Below are 13,283 nucleotides of genomic sequence, written 5' to 3' on the forward strand. Positions count from 1 at the left end.
GTAGAAGCAAGATCCATCTAGGTGATGCATAGCAACGAGAGGGGAAAAGTGTTGTCCATGTACCCTAGTAAACCGTAAGCGGAAGCGTTATGGCAATGCGGTTGATGTAGTCGTACGTCTTCACGGTTCGACCGATCCTAGCACCGAAGGTACGGCACCTCCGCGATCTGCACACGTTCAACTCGATGACGTTCCACAAACTCTAGATCCAGCTAAGTGTCGGGGGAGAGCTTCGCCAGCACGACGACGTGATGATGGTGATGATGAAGTTACCGACGCAGGGCTTCGCCTAAGCACTATAACGATATGACCGAGGTGTAAATCTGTGGAGGGGGCGCCGCACACGGCTAAACAATCAACTTGTGTGTCTATGGGGTGCCCCCTGGCCACGTATATAAAGGAGGGGAGGAAAGAGGTGGCCGGCCCTAAGGGGGTGCGCCAGGTGTGGGGAATCCTACTAGGACTCCCCAGTCCAAGTAGAATTCCCCCGTCTTTCCTAATCGGAGTAGGAGAGAAGGAAAGAGAGGGAGAGGGAGAAGGAAATGGGGGCCGCGCCCCACCCCTTGTCCAATTTGGTTTGGCAGGGGGGAGGCGCGCGCCACCTCTTGGCCCTTCTCCCCTCTCTACACTAAATCCCAATAAGGCCCATTACTTTTCCCGATGAATTCTCGTAACTCCCCGGTACTCCGAAAAATACCAGAATCACTTGCAACCTTTCTTATGTCCGAATATAGCCTTCCAATATATCGATCTTTATGTGTCGACCATTTCGAGACTCCTCGTCATGTCTGTGATCTCATCCGGGACTCCGAACAACCTTTGGTACATCAAATCACATAACTCATAATACCGCTCCTCATCGAACGTTAAGCGTGCGGACCCTACGGGTTCGAGAACTATGTAGACATGACCGAGACTCACTTCCGGTCAATAACCAATAGCGGAACCTGGATGCTCATATTGGTTCCTACATATTCTACGAAGATCTTTATCGGTCAAACCGCATAACAACATACGTTGTTCCCTTTGTCATCGGTATGTTACTTGCCTGAGATTCGATTGTCGGTATCATCATACCTAGTTCAATCTCGTTACCGGCAACTCTCTTTACTTGTTCCGTAATACTTCATCCCGCAACTAACTCATTAGTCACAATGCTTGCAAAGCTTACAGTGATGAGCATTACCGAGAGGGCCCAGAGATACCTCTCCGATACACGGAGTGACAAACCCTAATCTCGATCTATGCCAACCCAACAAACACCATCGGAGACACCTGTAGAGCATCTTTATAATCACCCAGTTACGTTGTAACGTTTGATAGCACACTAAGTGTTCCTCCGGTATTCGGGAGTTGGATAATCTCATAGTCATAGGAACATGTATAAGTCATGAAGAAAGCAATAGCAATAAACTAAACGATCATTATGCTAAGATAACGGACGGGTGTTGTCCATCACATCATTCTCTAATGATGTGATCCCGTTCATCAAATGACAACACATGTCCATGGCTAGGAAACTTAACCATCTTTGATTAACGAGCTAGTCAAGTAGAGGCATACTAGGAACACTCTGTTTGTCTATGTATTCACACATGTACTAAGTTTCCGGTTAATACAATTCTAGCATGAATAATAAATATTTATCATGATATAAGGAAATATAAATAACAACTTTATTATTGCCTGTAGGGCATATTTCCTTCACCTACAGGAGGGGGAAATCAGCACCGGAGGCCATCTTCATCATCCCGGCGGTCTCCGTGACGAGGAGGGACTAGTTCACCCTCGAGGCTGAGGGTATGTCCCAGTAGCTATGTGTTTGATCTCTCTCTCTCTCTCTCTCTCTCTCTCTCTCTCTCTCTCTCTTCTCTCTCTCTCGTTCAGGCATGATCTTGATGTAACCATGGGCTTTGTTAATATAGTCGGATCATATGGTGTTTTTCTCTTTATATCTTGTCGCGATGAATTGAGTCTTGCTCTTTGAGGTTTCGTTATGTTGGATTGAATATTTTGGATTTGAGAACAATTGATGTATGTCTTGCATGCAGATACCTTGCTTCCCTTCCGATGATGTGTGAGTAGTTTACCACGGACCTACGGGTCCATAGCTAGTAGCTAGCTGGCTTCTTCTCTCTCTTCGATCTTCGAAATGTTCTCCTCGATGTTCTTGGAGATCTATTCAATGTAATGACTTTTTGCGGTGTGTTCGTTGGGATCCGATGAATTGTGAGATTATGATCAGATTATTTATGAATATTATTTGATAGAGCGTATCATATCACGGGATTTGGACGCACCGGTGAAGTTTACACCACATCTCAAGGTGAGAAAAGGCATTGCATGGTACCGAAGAGGCTAGCAAATTATGGAGAGGTGAGAGTGCGTATAATCCATGGACTCACATTAGTCATAAAGAACTCATATATTTATTGCTAAAGTTTATTAGCCATCGAAGCAAAGTACTACTATGCATGCTCCTAGGTGGATAGATTGCTAGGAAGACCATCGCCCGCACCCGACTGCCACTCATAAGGAAGACAACCAATAATAAATCATGCTCCAACTTCCTAGCATAATGAGAGACTATACGTGCATGCTTCAGGAATCACAAACCTTAACACCAATATTCTTACTAAAGCACAATCATTCAGTAGTACCTCCCATGTATTACCATCTTAATATCGCAAAACTATTGCAAGGAATCAAACTTATCATACTCAGTGATCTACATGAAAGTTTTTTCTTATATCCCTCTTGATTACCTATCATATAAGGACCAAATTCATAACCCATGCATATTGCCATTATTATTTATCGAACTCTCAAAATGATATAAGTGAAGCATGAGAGTGCAAATATTTCTTTAAAATATAACCACCATCCTGCTTTAAAAAATATAAGTGAAGCACTAGAGCAACTGCCTAGCTCAAAAGATATAAGGGAAGCACAAAGAGTATTCTAACAAATCATGAATGAGTGTGTGTCCCTCTCAAAAGGTGTGTCCAACAAATATGATCGTGGCAAACTAAAAGAAAAACAAAGAAAATAGTCATATAATACAAGACACTCCAAGAAAAAACTCGTATCATGTCATGAATAAAAATATAGCTCCAAGTAATTTTACCGATGCTTGGTAGACGAAAGAGGGGATGCCATCGAGGGCATCCCCAAGCTTATTTGCTTGGGTGTCATTAGATATTACCTTGGGCTGCCTTGGGCATCACCAAGCTTAGGGTCTTGCCACTCTCTATTCCTTCATCCATCATGATCTCACTTGAAACTTGAGAACTTCAGCTCACAAAACTCAACAAAAACCTTCGTGAGATCAATTAGTATAACAATCAAATCACAAACTTTAGGTACTGTTATGAACCCATTCATATTTTATTATTGCATATTACCTACTATATTCTAACTTCACCATGACTTATACCCCCCGATACAATCCATATATTCATTAAAATAAGCAAACAATGCAAAGAAAACAGAATCTGTCAAAAACAGAACAGTTTGTAGCAATATGAATCATGACTATACTTCCGTAACTCCACAAATTCTGAAACATTAGGGCAACATGAGAAATTTGTATATAAATCATGTTTAAAAAATCCAAATTAAAAGCACGCTCCAGTGAATTTAGAGAATTTCAGTACTAGGCGCAAAAGTTGCTGTTTTTTCACAGAATCGAGTCAACTATCAACCAAATCATCCAAGGAATTTACTTGGCACAAACACTAACTAAAACACAAGAACACAACCATAACAGTAGCATAATTGTGTGCACACAAAAAACAAAAAAGGAACAAGAAAAATAAAGATAACTATTGGGTTTCCTCCTAACAAGCTTTACTGTTTTACGCCCCTAGCTAAGCATAATGCATTGTTTCAAGTGTTGTCATCTTTAGTCTCCAAGTCCTCAATCACACATTCATATTTTCTAGGAGTTCTAGCATACATATTTTTAACAATCACACTCATAGGAACAAAGTTGTGGAATTTATTCTCATAGAAGGGTTCCTTTATCAAATCAACAAAATTGTACTCATGTAAGCACTTCCTAGGAGGCCAGGTTAGTTAGTGCGTGTGTGTGGCCGTATGCTAATTAAGCACTTGTACTCATGTTTGTTTCAGTTGAGACAAGGGAATAGGAGAGGAGAAAAAGGCCAGCTTTGTGAGGTAGCTCGGCACAAAAAGTTCCCCTGTTCTTCTTGTTCTTGTGAGCTGTGAGAATCAGGCCAGAGGAAGAAGGGGGCGCTGCAAGGAGGCGGCGCCAACAGTGGTGTACCGCGCAAAAGAAACGGTGCTCTGTACAGTCGACTTTTTTAGCCTTGTAACGGCCGATCTTACCCATCACTGCGCCAGAGCTCTTTTTTTCATTCTTACAGTAAGTTTCTTGTGGTGAAGAGCGACAAATGCCTAGGTACCGATGGCAGAAGGCCCACTCCCACTTGCACTCAATCATGCATATGCATGCTACCTGCATGGACATATCGCCCACGGCCGAGAATTATACGCTCGATCGTACGTGTGTTTAACCAATGGATCCATGCATGCACACGCTGCTGTCACCTTTGTCACCCAAACACACGAGCTTTGCAATACGTTCGTACGCTGCTAGCTGCTAGCATAACAACAACAACGCAGCTGCAAAGCTCCGTTGAAATTTCTCCATCCCTCTCCAACCAATAGCATGTGTACGTACTGAAATCCACTACTATAGCCACAGATATATCTCGTATATATGTACACACATTTTTAGCACAATATATACCTGGCGTATTTCCCATACTCCCATAGGCCTAGCATACATCCTCAGATCCCCTTTGGGCCGGCCAGCCCTACCACGCACTCGTTCTTCCTCCTCCATCGCATCCTGCCTAGCTGCCGGCATGAGGCTAGCAGCTGCCTGCACTTCGGTATTTTCTTCCTCGTTACGTTTATAATTCGATCTAGAGTATTAAGACCGTGGCTGCTGATCGATATGTACCTGGTGAGCTAGATGGAGGTGAAGGCCAAGCCGGCGAATGGCGGAAAGAGGACCAGTGAGACCGGCGGCAGGCCGATACTGGTGGAGAAGGAGTTGGAGAAGAAGAGGAGGCAGCACATGAAGGAGCTCTGCGAGAAGCTCGCGTCCCTCATCCCAAAAGAACACTTCCCCCACGCTGTAAGAACTAAGAACTAATTAAGAATATGCTTCTCTCTTAACATGCTATTAGTCGCTCATTGCATATAACTGAACGGTGTGATAGCTAGCTAGTTGTTTCTCTCCAATTCTCCATGGTTATATCGTGCATCGTGCTCTCATCCTGCCCAGAATAAGATGAGTTTATATATTCGGAATATTTAAGTGGCGAATGGCAATTAAATATGTTTGTTGGACATTTATTTTTCAACAGTACATCGGCATGCCATGAGTTTATATATTCATATTATTGAAGCTCATGGCATGCCGAGGTACTGTTGAAATACAAGTGCAAAGTCCAAATACATTGTGGATTAAAGAAAATCCACAATTGGTTTTAAGCAAAGGTTTAAAATAGTGGGTTATGGCAAATAGCGGCAGAAGCGTTAGCGCGCTAAACTAGTGCTATAGCATGCTAAATTGCATTGTAGCACGCTAATTCATGCTAAGCGGCTTAGCATGATGCCCCTCTAAGGCTATAGCGCCAAGAAAGCGCGTTGTTTAACACTATGGTTTTTTACTCAACATATACTACAAATAATAAACATTGAAATTCCAAGGTTTGTTATGTGTAATTGGGTGCATCACCACAAATGAGTTGACTAAAATACAACTCTTCCATTATCTGGAAAAGGGAATGTCTATCAGCCAAGGAAATCATGCCATACAATAAAAAACTCACTCCCATAATGTGTTAATATTATTGTGCCTTTAATGCATATATAGGATACAATGACCCAGTTAGGAAGCCTGGATGTGGCGGCATCATACATCAAGAAACTCAAGGAGCGGGTCGATCAGCTACAACACAAGAAGACCTCTATACAAGCAGTGAGTACCTTACTGGGAGTTAGTGGCATCTCGACGCCCATTATCACCGCTACCATGAGTGGCGGCGTAGGATCACCAGAAGGAGGAAAAAAATTGGAGGCATCGCCACTAGTAGTGGAGGTGCGGGAACCCGGCGATGCCAGCATGGAGGTGAGATTGATATGCAGCATAGGGAAGCCTATCAAGCTCCATGAGGTGATCACCATTCTTGAGGAAGAAGGGGCCGTCATCATCAACGCTAATCACTATGTTGCTGCCGACAGAATATTCTACACTATACACTCCTGGGTACGTACATACGTTGCAAAACATAATGCGCATGCAAGTCCTAGGATTAAGGTTTCGACCAATAATTAATAATACCAATAAAATATAGTTTATGCGCCATGAAATTGTATCATTAAAAACATTATTTTTGGAAAAAATTCCTTTTTGGAACCTACTCCATCCGTTTCTAAACATAAGGGATTACATGCCGGGTCAAAGAAAAAATAGGGACTACATACGGATGTATATAGATGCATTTCAAAGTGTAGATTCACTCAATTTGCGCCGTATGTACTCTATATTGGAATCCCTAAAAAGTCTTATATTTAGGAACGGAGGCAGTAACATTAAACTGAATTAACCACACACACACACACACACACACACAAGTAAAAGGCAGAAAAGAAAATATAAGTGTCCCTGTGCGTATGTGAAACTGTGGAACTGTACATTCCTCTCCAATCATTGTCTTAGGCTATAGAACGATGCAAAGCAACAAAAGATGGGGGAAAGCTAAGCCCGCAAGTTTGGAAACAACCTTGGATTTTTTTTTTCTTTTCGAGGGGAACAATCTTGGATGTACACAACGTGACATACACGTCTTAATTGATTTCCTTCTTTCCCTTTTTTTTGTCCTTCTCTTGTGGCCAGAATGGATGTGCTAAATTTAATTAGACGCAGCTGCAAAAGTTTGCATTCTGTGATGGAGGATTGGTTTCCATCTAAATATCAGATTATAAAGTTATCTAATTTGCATCAAATTAAGTTAACTAATTTCATAAATTTCTCTCTTGTTATTTTGCAGGCCTTCAGCACTAGAATTGGCATAGATGTTTCAAGAATTTCTGAACGACTGGGAGCATTGGTATGATTGTAAGTCGATCTGTGTAAAAAGAAAAAAAACTCTTAGCTGTATAAATAAACATCCCACAAATGGTACATGATGTATGTTCATTTACTGACTGAGATGGTAACACCTTAACTAGCTAGTAAAGGTGTTGAAGTCACAACATGATCAATGTATGACAAAATACGTTGATCAATCTTCGATCTATAATCACCCTCTATAATTTATATTAACAAGTTTTGGGCTATAATAGCTTGTTATACATGTTAAAATATAGAATTTTAAATGTGGTGTACGTATACTTTGGCTAACAACAACAACTGGAGTGCATGTACCCTCTCCAACCAATAGCATCCGTGTTAGTACATCACTGGAGAACTTTTTGGAAAAACAAAATTTTGGAATTCAATCATGTATTGCTCGATATCTAGATTATGGTAAATGTTTGGCTGTGTAATTGCATGGTGGAGATGCCCGGACCAAAACAGCAGCCTGAATTAACAATAACTATTTAACTAAACAGCCGCAATTTCGCCATGACATATAAATATTAGTTCCTTAGTTAGCTAGTGGGTTCCAGCCAGATTAAAGAAACTAGACCTCACGGATGCATGAGGCCTTTTTCAGACTACATATAATTTGCACTTGCACGTTGAGAACAAATTAATTGGGGAAATGAACAAATACCTTCAACGTCAGGACTTTGGCCTGACATTAACAGTTAGGTTAATAATTCTTTGACAAAAAGGAAATTCTAGTTTCTAAACTAATGAAACTTTGTGCGAAACAGAAGACAGTATATGAATCGTCCCTAACAAGTGAATATATACCACACATTGACTCAACAAATATATTAATGTCTTTGTTCCAAATGAAATAGAAAAGTGGTGGATGAAAGGGAGAGCTAGGCCGAGCCGATGTTACATGCATCTAAATGTGCCGAATATTGATGTGATGCTATTTGGGCCCATGCTCCACTTTGCTTTCTTCCTCGTCACAAGAGGGTGATTGGGCGTGGCCGAAAAGTCACCAGCAAAGAATCAATGTCCATTTGTACATATTTTATTTGGCGCGTGGAAGTGACTGATGTATTTTGCTTTCACATCAGTAATTCGTTTTGGTTGTGACTGTTTCTCACAACAAGCTCTGTAAAAGGTGAAATATAAATTTATGCAACATAACATGTGGATCAGCCCCCATATAGATTTAAATGGAGAAATATTGCACTTGGATAACAATGTTAACTTTTACAGTGTCGAATTTGACATGAATTTTTTAAAAGGAGGTAAAGCCCCAGCGTCTACATCACTGTGATGCACACAGGCGTGATATCCTGACCAAAAGATCGTGAGAGTACGACTTTAAATTATGGTGTGTTTAGTTGATCTCCTCCGGGCGAGGTGGTGCCTGGGCGAGTGTAAACGCGACCAAAATGCCGCATGTGATTTCTTAATTTAATTGTTATTGTGTCACTCTTGCAATCTAATATGTCCGGCGAAACCATAAACACATTACTACATTTTCAGTAAACTAATTGCCTCAACTAATTATTGAATTAATTAATTAAGTAGTTGCCACTAGCAATACTGAAGTGCTTAAATTAGGTGAATTGATAACTCCTATACACGTCAGAGTCATGTATACATAACATGTAGAGTCTGAATGCAAGTAGACATACGTATTATTTTGCATGGCTAGTGGCGACCATAATTTTATAATCTGTCAACTCTCTGCTGAACGCACTAACATCGATCCAGCATGTGCGCTCTGTCTCATTATGAAACTATATCAGCATCGACAGCCTAGCAATGGAGATTCAAGGATCAAAGTGTGATTAAAATTTTCGCCGGCCGTGATCGTGTACGCGACTTGCGCCTTATCAACTAGCTAAATATTCTAGCTTTTCTTTTTGTCCTGGCTAGCTTACACCAAGCTACTTTTCAAAAAAAAAGATTAAAAAAGCACAGTTGTACTTCACGGTTAAGCATAACTTTGCATCCCGAAAAGTGAAAAGCACGAAATGTGTTTCTATTTTTCATTCCTTTTTTTTTCTGATTTTGATATTTTTTAAAGTTTGTCAAACAAATTAACCTGGGATCTAGTTTCAAAGATTTTGGCGCGAGAAATGCAACAGTGACCTTTGGAAGGGGTAACTAGTGATTTCAAAATAAGTTGGATACGGAGATTATGGCCAACACAATTTTTAGAAGAGAAGTGTGTGTGTGTGAAGTCCTGTTTCTAGCTTGGAATGTTTTCTACACAAAATTCCAAGTGGAATATAGGATATACATGGAAGAAGGAACAAGGGCATGTGAAGCATTAGGGCATGCAATGGAGTATCGGGTTTTAAATAGCCGGCTACAGCCTTGGGCGGCGAGCTGGAGCGGTGCCACGCGGCGGTCACACCGCGGCGACGGTCGAGGCGCACATCAGACTGTCGGCTTTTGCGAGTCCGTGTGGGGCCACACCGTCAGACCAACATGGCAGGCGTGCCCAGGCGCGCTCGGGCGCCCCCTTATCCGCCCCCATATTTGGGCTGGATATGAGGGATGCCGGTCAGCCCGGGCGTTTGAGGGCGCCGTCTGGGTCAAAAAATCGTGACCGAGCGGTCCACCAGGGCATATGAGACGGGTTTGAGAGGTCCAGTTGTAAATGCTCTTAAGGTCACAAATATTTTAACAAATATATTTGGCACATATGAGTGTTGGAAAAGTGATATGGATCCGAAACTACATGGAGCCGGAGCCTTTAAAAAAATGAAAACATTATCGTAGGACCTCAGTAAATTATAAAGATTGTACTTGTACTCATGGCCACAATTTTCTTGCTTATTCGTAGCCACAAATCTGTATTTTTGTAACCTATAAACCAACCCAATATTTGAAATGTTTTTACATATATATAAAAACTTCTATACGTATTTTTTAAACAAAACTTTTAGATACCCTATTTGTTTTTATTTAAATACCACACCAAGATACCCGGAAGCCAAATTGCCACTCCCATGATTACTTACATTCCTTGCAATTGTCCCATGTATTTTCCACACACACAAAAAAAGAAGAAATTGTCCGATGTATATATCTTCCGTCGCTGAAAACCCTGAATCATTGGTAGTAGGGACACAAAAACAAAAACGGAAAATAAATGCAGCCCACAGGGTAGGATCCAAATGCCTACCGGACCGCACTATGATAGGTAGACATGCTTTTGGTTTTGGAGCATTTCATGGGCCGCTGTAGATGGATATCACGTTGGTTGCTAGCGCTGTGTTCGTCCATGCACACATGTCGGCATGGCATGTGTCCGTCGTCCGTCTGTGCCATGCGTCGGACCACTAGCTAGCTAGCTTCCACAAGAGATAGATCCGGGTTTTGTTCTTATTTGGCGCCATGCATGCATGCATGCGTCGACCACGCATTTCTTGGGTGGGTGGTACATGGATCTGATAAGCCATTCAGTTTTTTTGCACATTCTTCATATTGGTGAAATGCACATCCACATTATTTGCATATGCCAGAAATAATAATGCTCGCATAGTGGTAGGGCTTGACGCGACGTGTGCACAGGGAGAGATAAGTTGTTTGTTTGTATACTTGTGTGAGAGATAGATGGGGAGAGACAAAGGGAAAGAGAATCTGTGTTTGTATATATGTGTGTGTGAGAGACAGAGAGTCTTTGTTTCTATACATGTGTGTGTGGCTTATTGCCACGCAAAAATGCAAGTTTAAACACATTACGGGTTGTGAGCTGTAAAAGTAACAAAATCAATCATTAAATACTGCTGAACAGTAATGTCACCATTTTCTGCTGAAATTGTTTTTTTATAGCTCACATCTTGTAATGTGTTTCAACTTAATATTTCGTATTGCAATAAGACATCACCCTTGTAAAATCTCATGTTTTTTCTAGATTTTTCAGAAACTTTTAAATATGATTTCCATGAAGTTTTCTTTGAATATTGTTTTCCATGTGATATTTGCCTAAATGCGATATATACATGAGCAACGGCAGCCTGTGAGCATCTACAGCCGGGCATCCTGTATTCGTCTCAAATGACCGGGCGGCCGTCCGGGCACGACAAACAACCAAACCAGACCTCTTAATTGGGTCTCAAACGCCCTGGTTGACCGGCATTGCTCATATCCATCTCAAATATTGGACGGATATGAGGCGACCCAGGCAAGCCGGGCGCGTCTGCCATGTCAGCCCGGCCCATCGTTGGTCCATTCCGACCCCACAAAAAAAACCATCCGACACAATCCCTAGCTCATTCCGCTCCGCGCCCCTCCCCGATGTTCCCATTTCCCCAATCCGACAAACCCCTAGTGCCGGTGAGCATTGTTCAGCACCGGCAAACACTCTGACGGCAGCTCCGGAGACCAGGAAGAGCTGGCGCTCCGTATCACGCTCGAGCGCTCGTGGGTCAATACGGGCGGCAGCTCTGGGTCTGTTGCGACGCCACCCGTCGCCAGTTGTAGCAGCGCTGATGCCAACGCCGGCCATTCCCGCCCCGCGCGTGGATGTTTGAGGCCTGACCGACCTGCTCCTCCCGCCCGACAACCTCCTCCATCTCCGACTGCTGCTCCGCGAGGGCAGCGCTGGGTTCTAGTGCCTGCTCCGCCGATGCCGTGGATACAGACTGCGGAGTCGAAGGCACGTGCCACCCGCCACGAGAGGTAGAGGGCAAGGGAGATGGCGGGCGGGTTCGACAGGTTCGTGCAGTCCGCCCGACGCCGCCAGGTGCCCAACGAGGATGACCATCTCTTCGAATGGGCGTGCCGCCGGTCACTGACTGAGGCGGAGACGAACGCCAAGCAGCTCCGTCTTGGCATTGAGAAATCCGAGCGGAAGGCGACGAAGGCAGCGCGAGAGGCGGCAAGGGTGGCCAAGCTCAAGCGCAAGCAAGACCGCGTCGTCCGACGCTTGCAAGGCTATATCGTTATCTCTGATTCCTCCTCCTTCGACGGGTCCGACGTGGACCCTCCTCCTGCCGCGGATTCCTACAGCTGTGCCAGCGACCAGAATGGCAAAGTGTCGGCGAGGAAGTAGTGAAGATCCGTGTCGAGGAATCTGAGGACGACGTCGTCAGATCCATGTCGGCCGGACCGCCACCGCCGTTCTTGCCTCGCAACGACGATGAGGACGGCATGTGCACAGCCACAGCCGATTCGATAGCGAGGAAGATTCGGTTCTGGGTCCGTGTTGGGCAGTGTCCGCCAGGCTTCTCCACGGAGATATACACGCATACGTCACTCACGCACACGTCATGCGTGATATCAAGGTCGACCGTTCTATCTACACACAGAGAGAGAGACCTGGGTGGCACAATTCTGGCATCGCCAGAAGCAATCCAAGGTGGCTTCATGCATGCGTACGTCAGCCTTGCTCGAGTCACCGGCGTGACGCATGCATGCATGGGATTCGATGAAACATTTTCCGGCAGTTCGCTCGCTGCCATCCATTCACTGAGTTAATTAATGCGGTGCCACGGACGATTAGTACGAGCAGCGGCTGGAGGTGACGCTCCGTCCTCCACGTCCACGGCCCGGTGGCGCCACCAGACAAGTTCCTCCGCATGAAGCCAGAACCCCCTATCCTCCGCGCTCACCCCAGCGCAATAGCGGTGTCTAAATCAGATGCCGCGTGAAGGAAGAGCCCCCCTCGCCGCACTAGCGCGTCGAAGAGCAGCAGCTCTCTCCGCTGCCCGGCCGCGTCAAGGAGTTGCATCGCTCTGCCGCCACGCCGCGTCAAGGAGGAGTGACAATTAATCGATGCGAAGGCGCGTGGTCGCATTCACCACTACCGCGGTAGTGGCAGCAACTGATCATCCCGGCGTGCCCTAATGGCGCAGGAATACGCCGACAGGGAGCGGCGCCCGCGGGGCAGGCGTGTCGAAGGCGCACGGGACGGGCTTCACGGACTCCGACGTTCCGCCGCCACACATCGCGGCGCTCCTAGGCTTGGGTTACGGCTGGGCCCTGGACTGCTCCATGACGACGGCAGAGCCGAGCAAGCGCCGTCTGCGATGCCTCGATAAGGAGATGGCCAAGTACGGCGAAGAGTGATCTCTCAGAGAGATCGTCGCCGCATACGCAACCTCCTCCAAGGCCGCCACCCGCTCCACCCCACGTCATCGGTTGCCACGCCCAT

At 44.5% G+C, this 13,283-nt stretch overlaps 1 protein-coding gene across 1 annotated transcript; it reads left to right on the forward strand.

Moving 5' to 3' along the window:
- Window positions 1–5,002: 5,002 nt before the first annotated feature.
- LOC123059744 (transcription factor bHLH168-like) lies at window positions 5,003–7,154 on the forward strand. Its single transcript, XM_044482226.1, has 3 exons — window positions 5,003–5,167; window positions 5,912–6,304; window positions 7,089–7,154. Exons 1-3 carry the CDS (start codon window positions 5,003–5,005, stop codon window positions 7,152–7,154), a joined length of 624 nt encoding a protein of 207 aa, XP_044338161.1.
- The last annotated feature ends 6,129 nt before the right edge of the window (window positions 7,155–13,283 follow it).

Source organism: Triticum aestivum, chromosome 3A (assembly GCF_018294505.1).
Source record: "Triticum aestivum cultivar Chinese Spring chromosome 3A, IWGSC CS RefSeq v2.1, whole genome shotgun sequence".
Taxonomy (NCBI): domain Eukaryota; kingdom Viridiplantae; phylum Streptophyta; class Magnoliopsida; order Poales; family Poaceae; genus Triticum; species Triticum aestivum.

Coding starts and splice junctions, on each gene's coding strand:
- LOC123059744 (XM_044482226.1), top strand. CDS start 5,003: ATGGAGGTGAAGGCCAAGCCGGCGAATGGCGGAAAGAGGACCAGTGAG. Junction 5,168..5,911: donor AAGAACACTTCCCCCACGCT/GTAAGAACTAAG, acceptor ATGCATATATAG/GATACAATGACCCAGTTAGG. Junction 6,305..7,088: donor TCTACACTATACACTCCTGG/GTACGTACATAC, acceptor GTTATTTTGCAG/GCCTTCAGCACTAGAATTGG.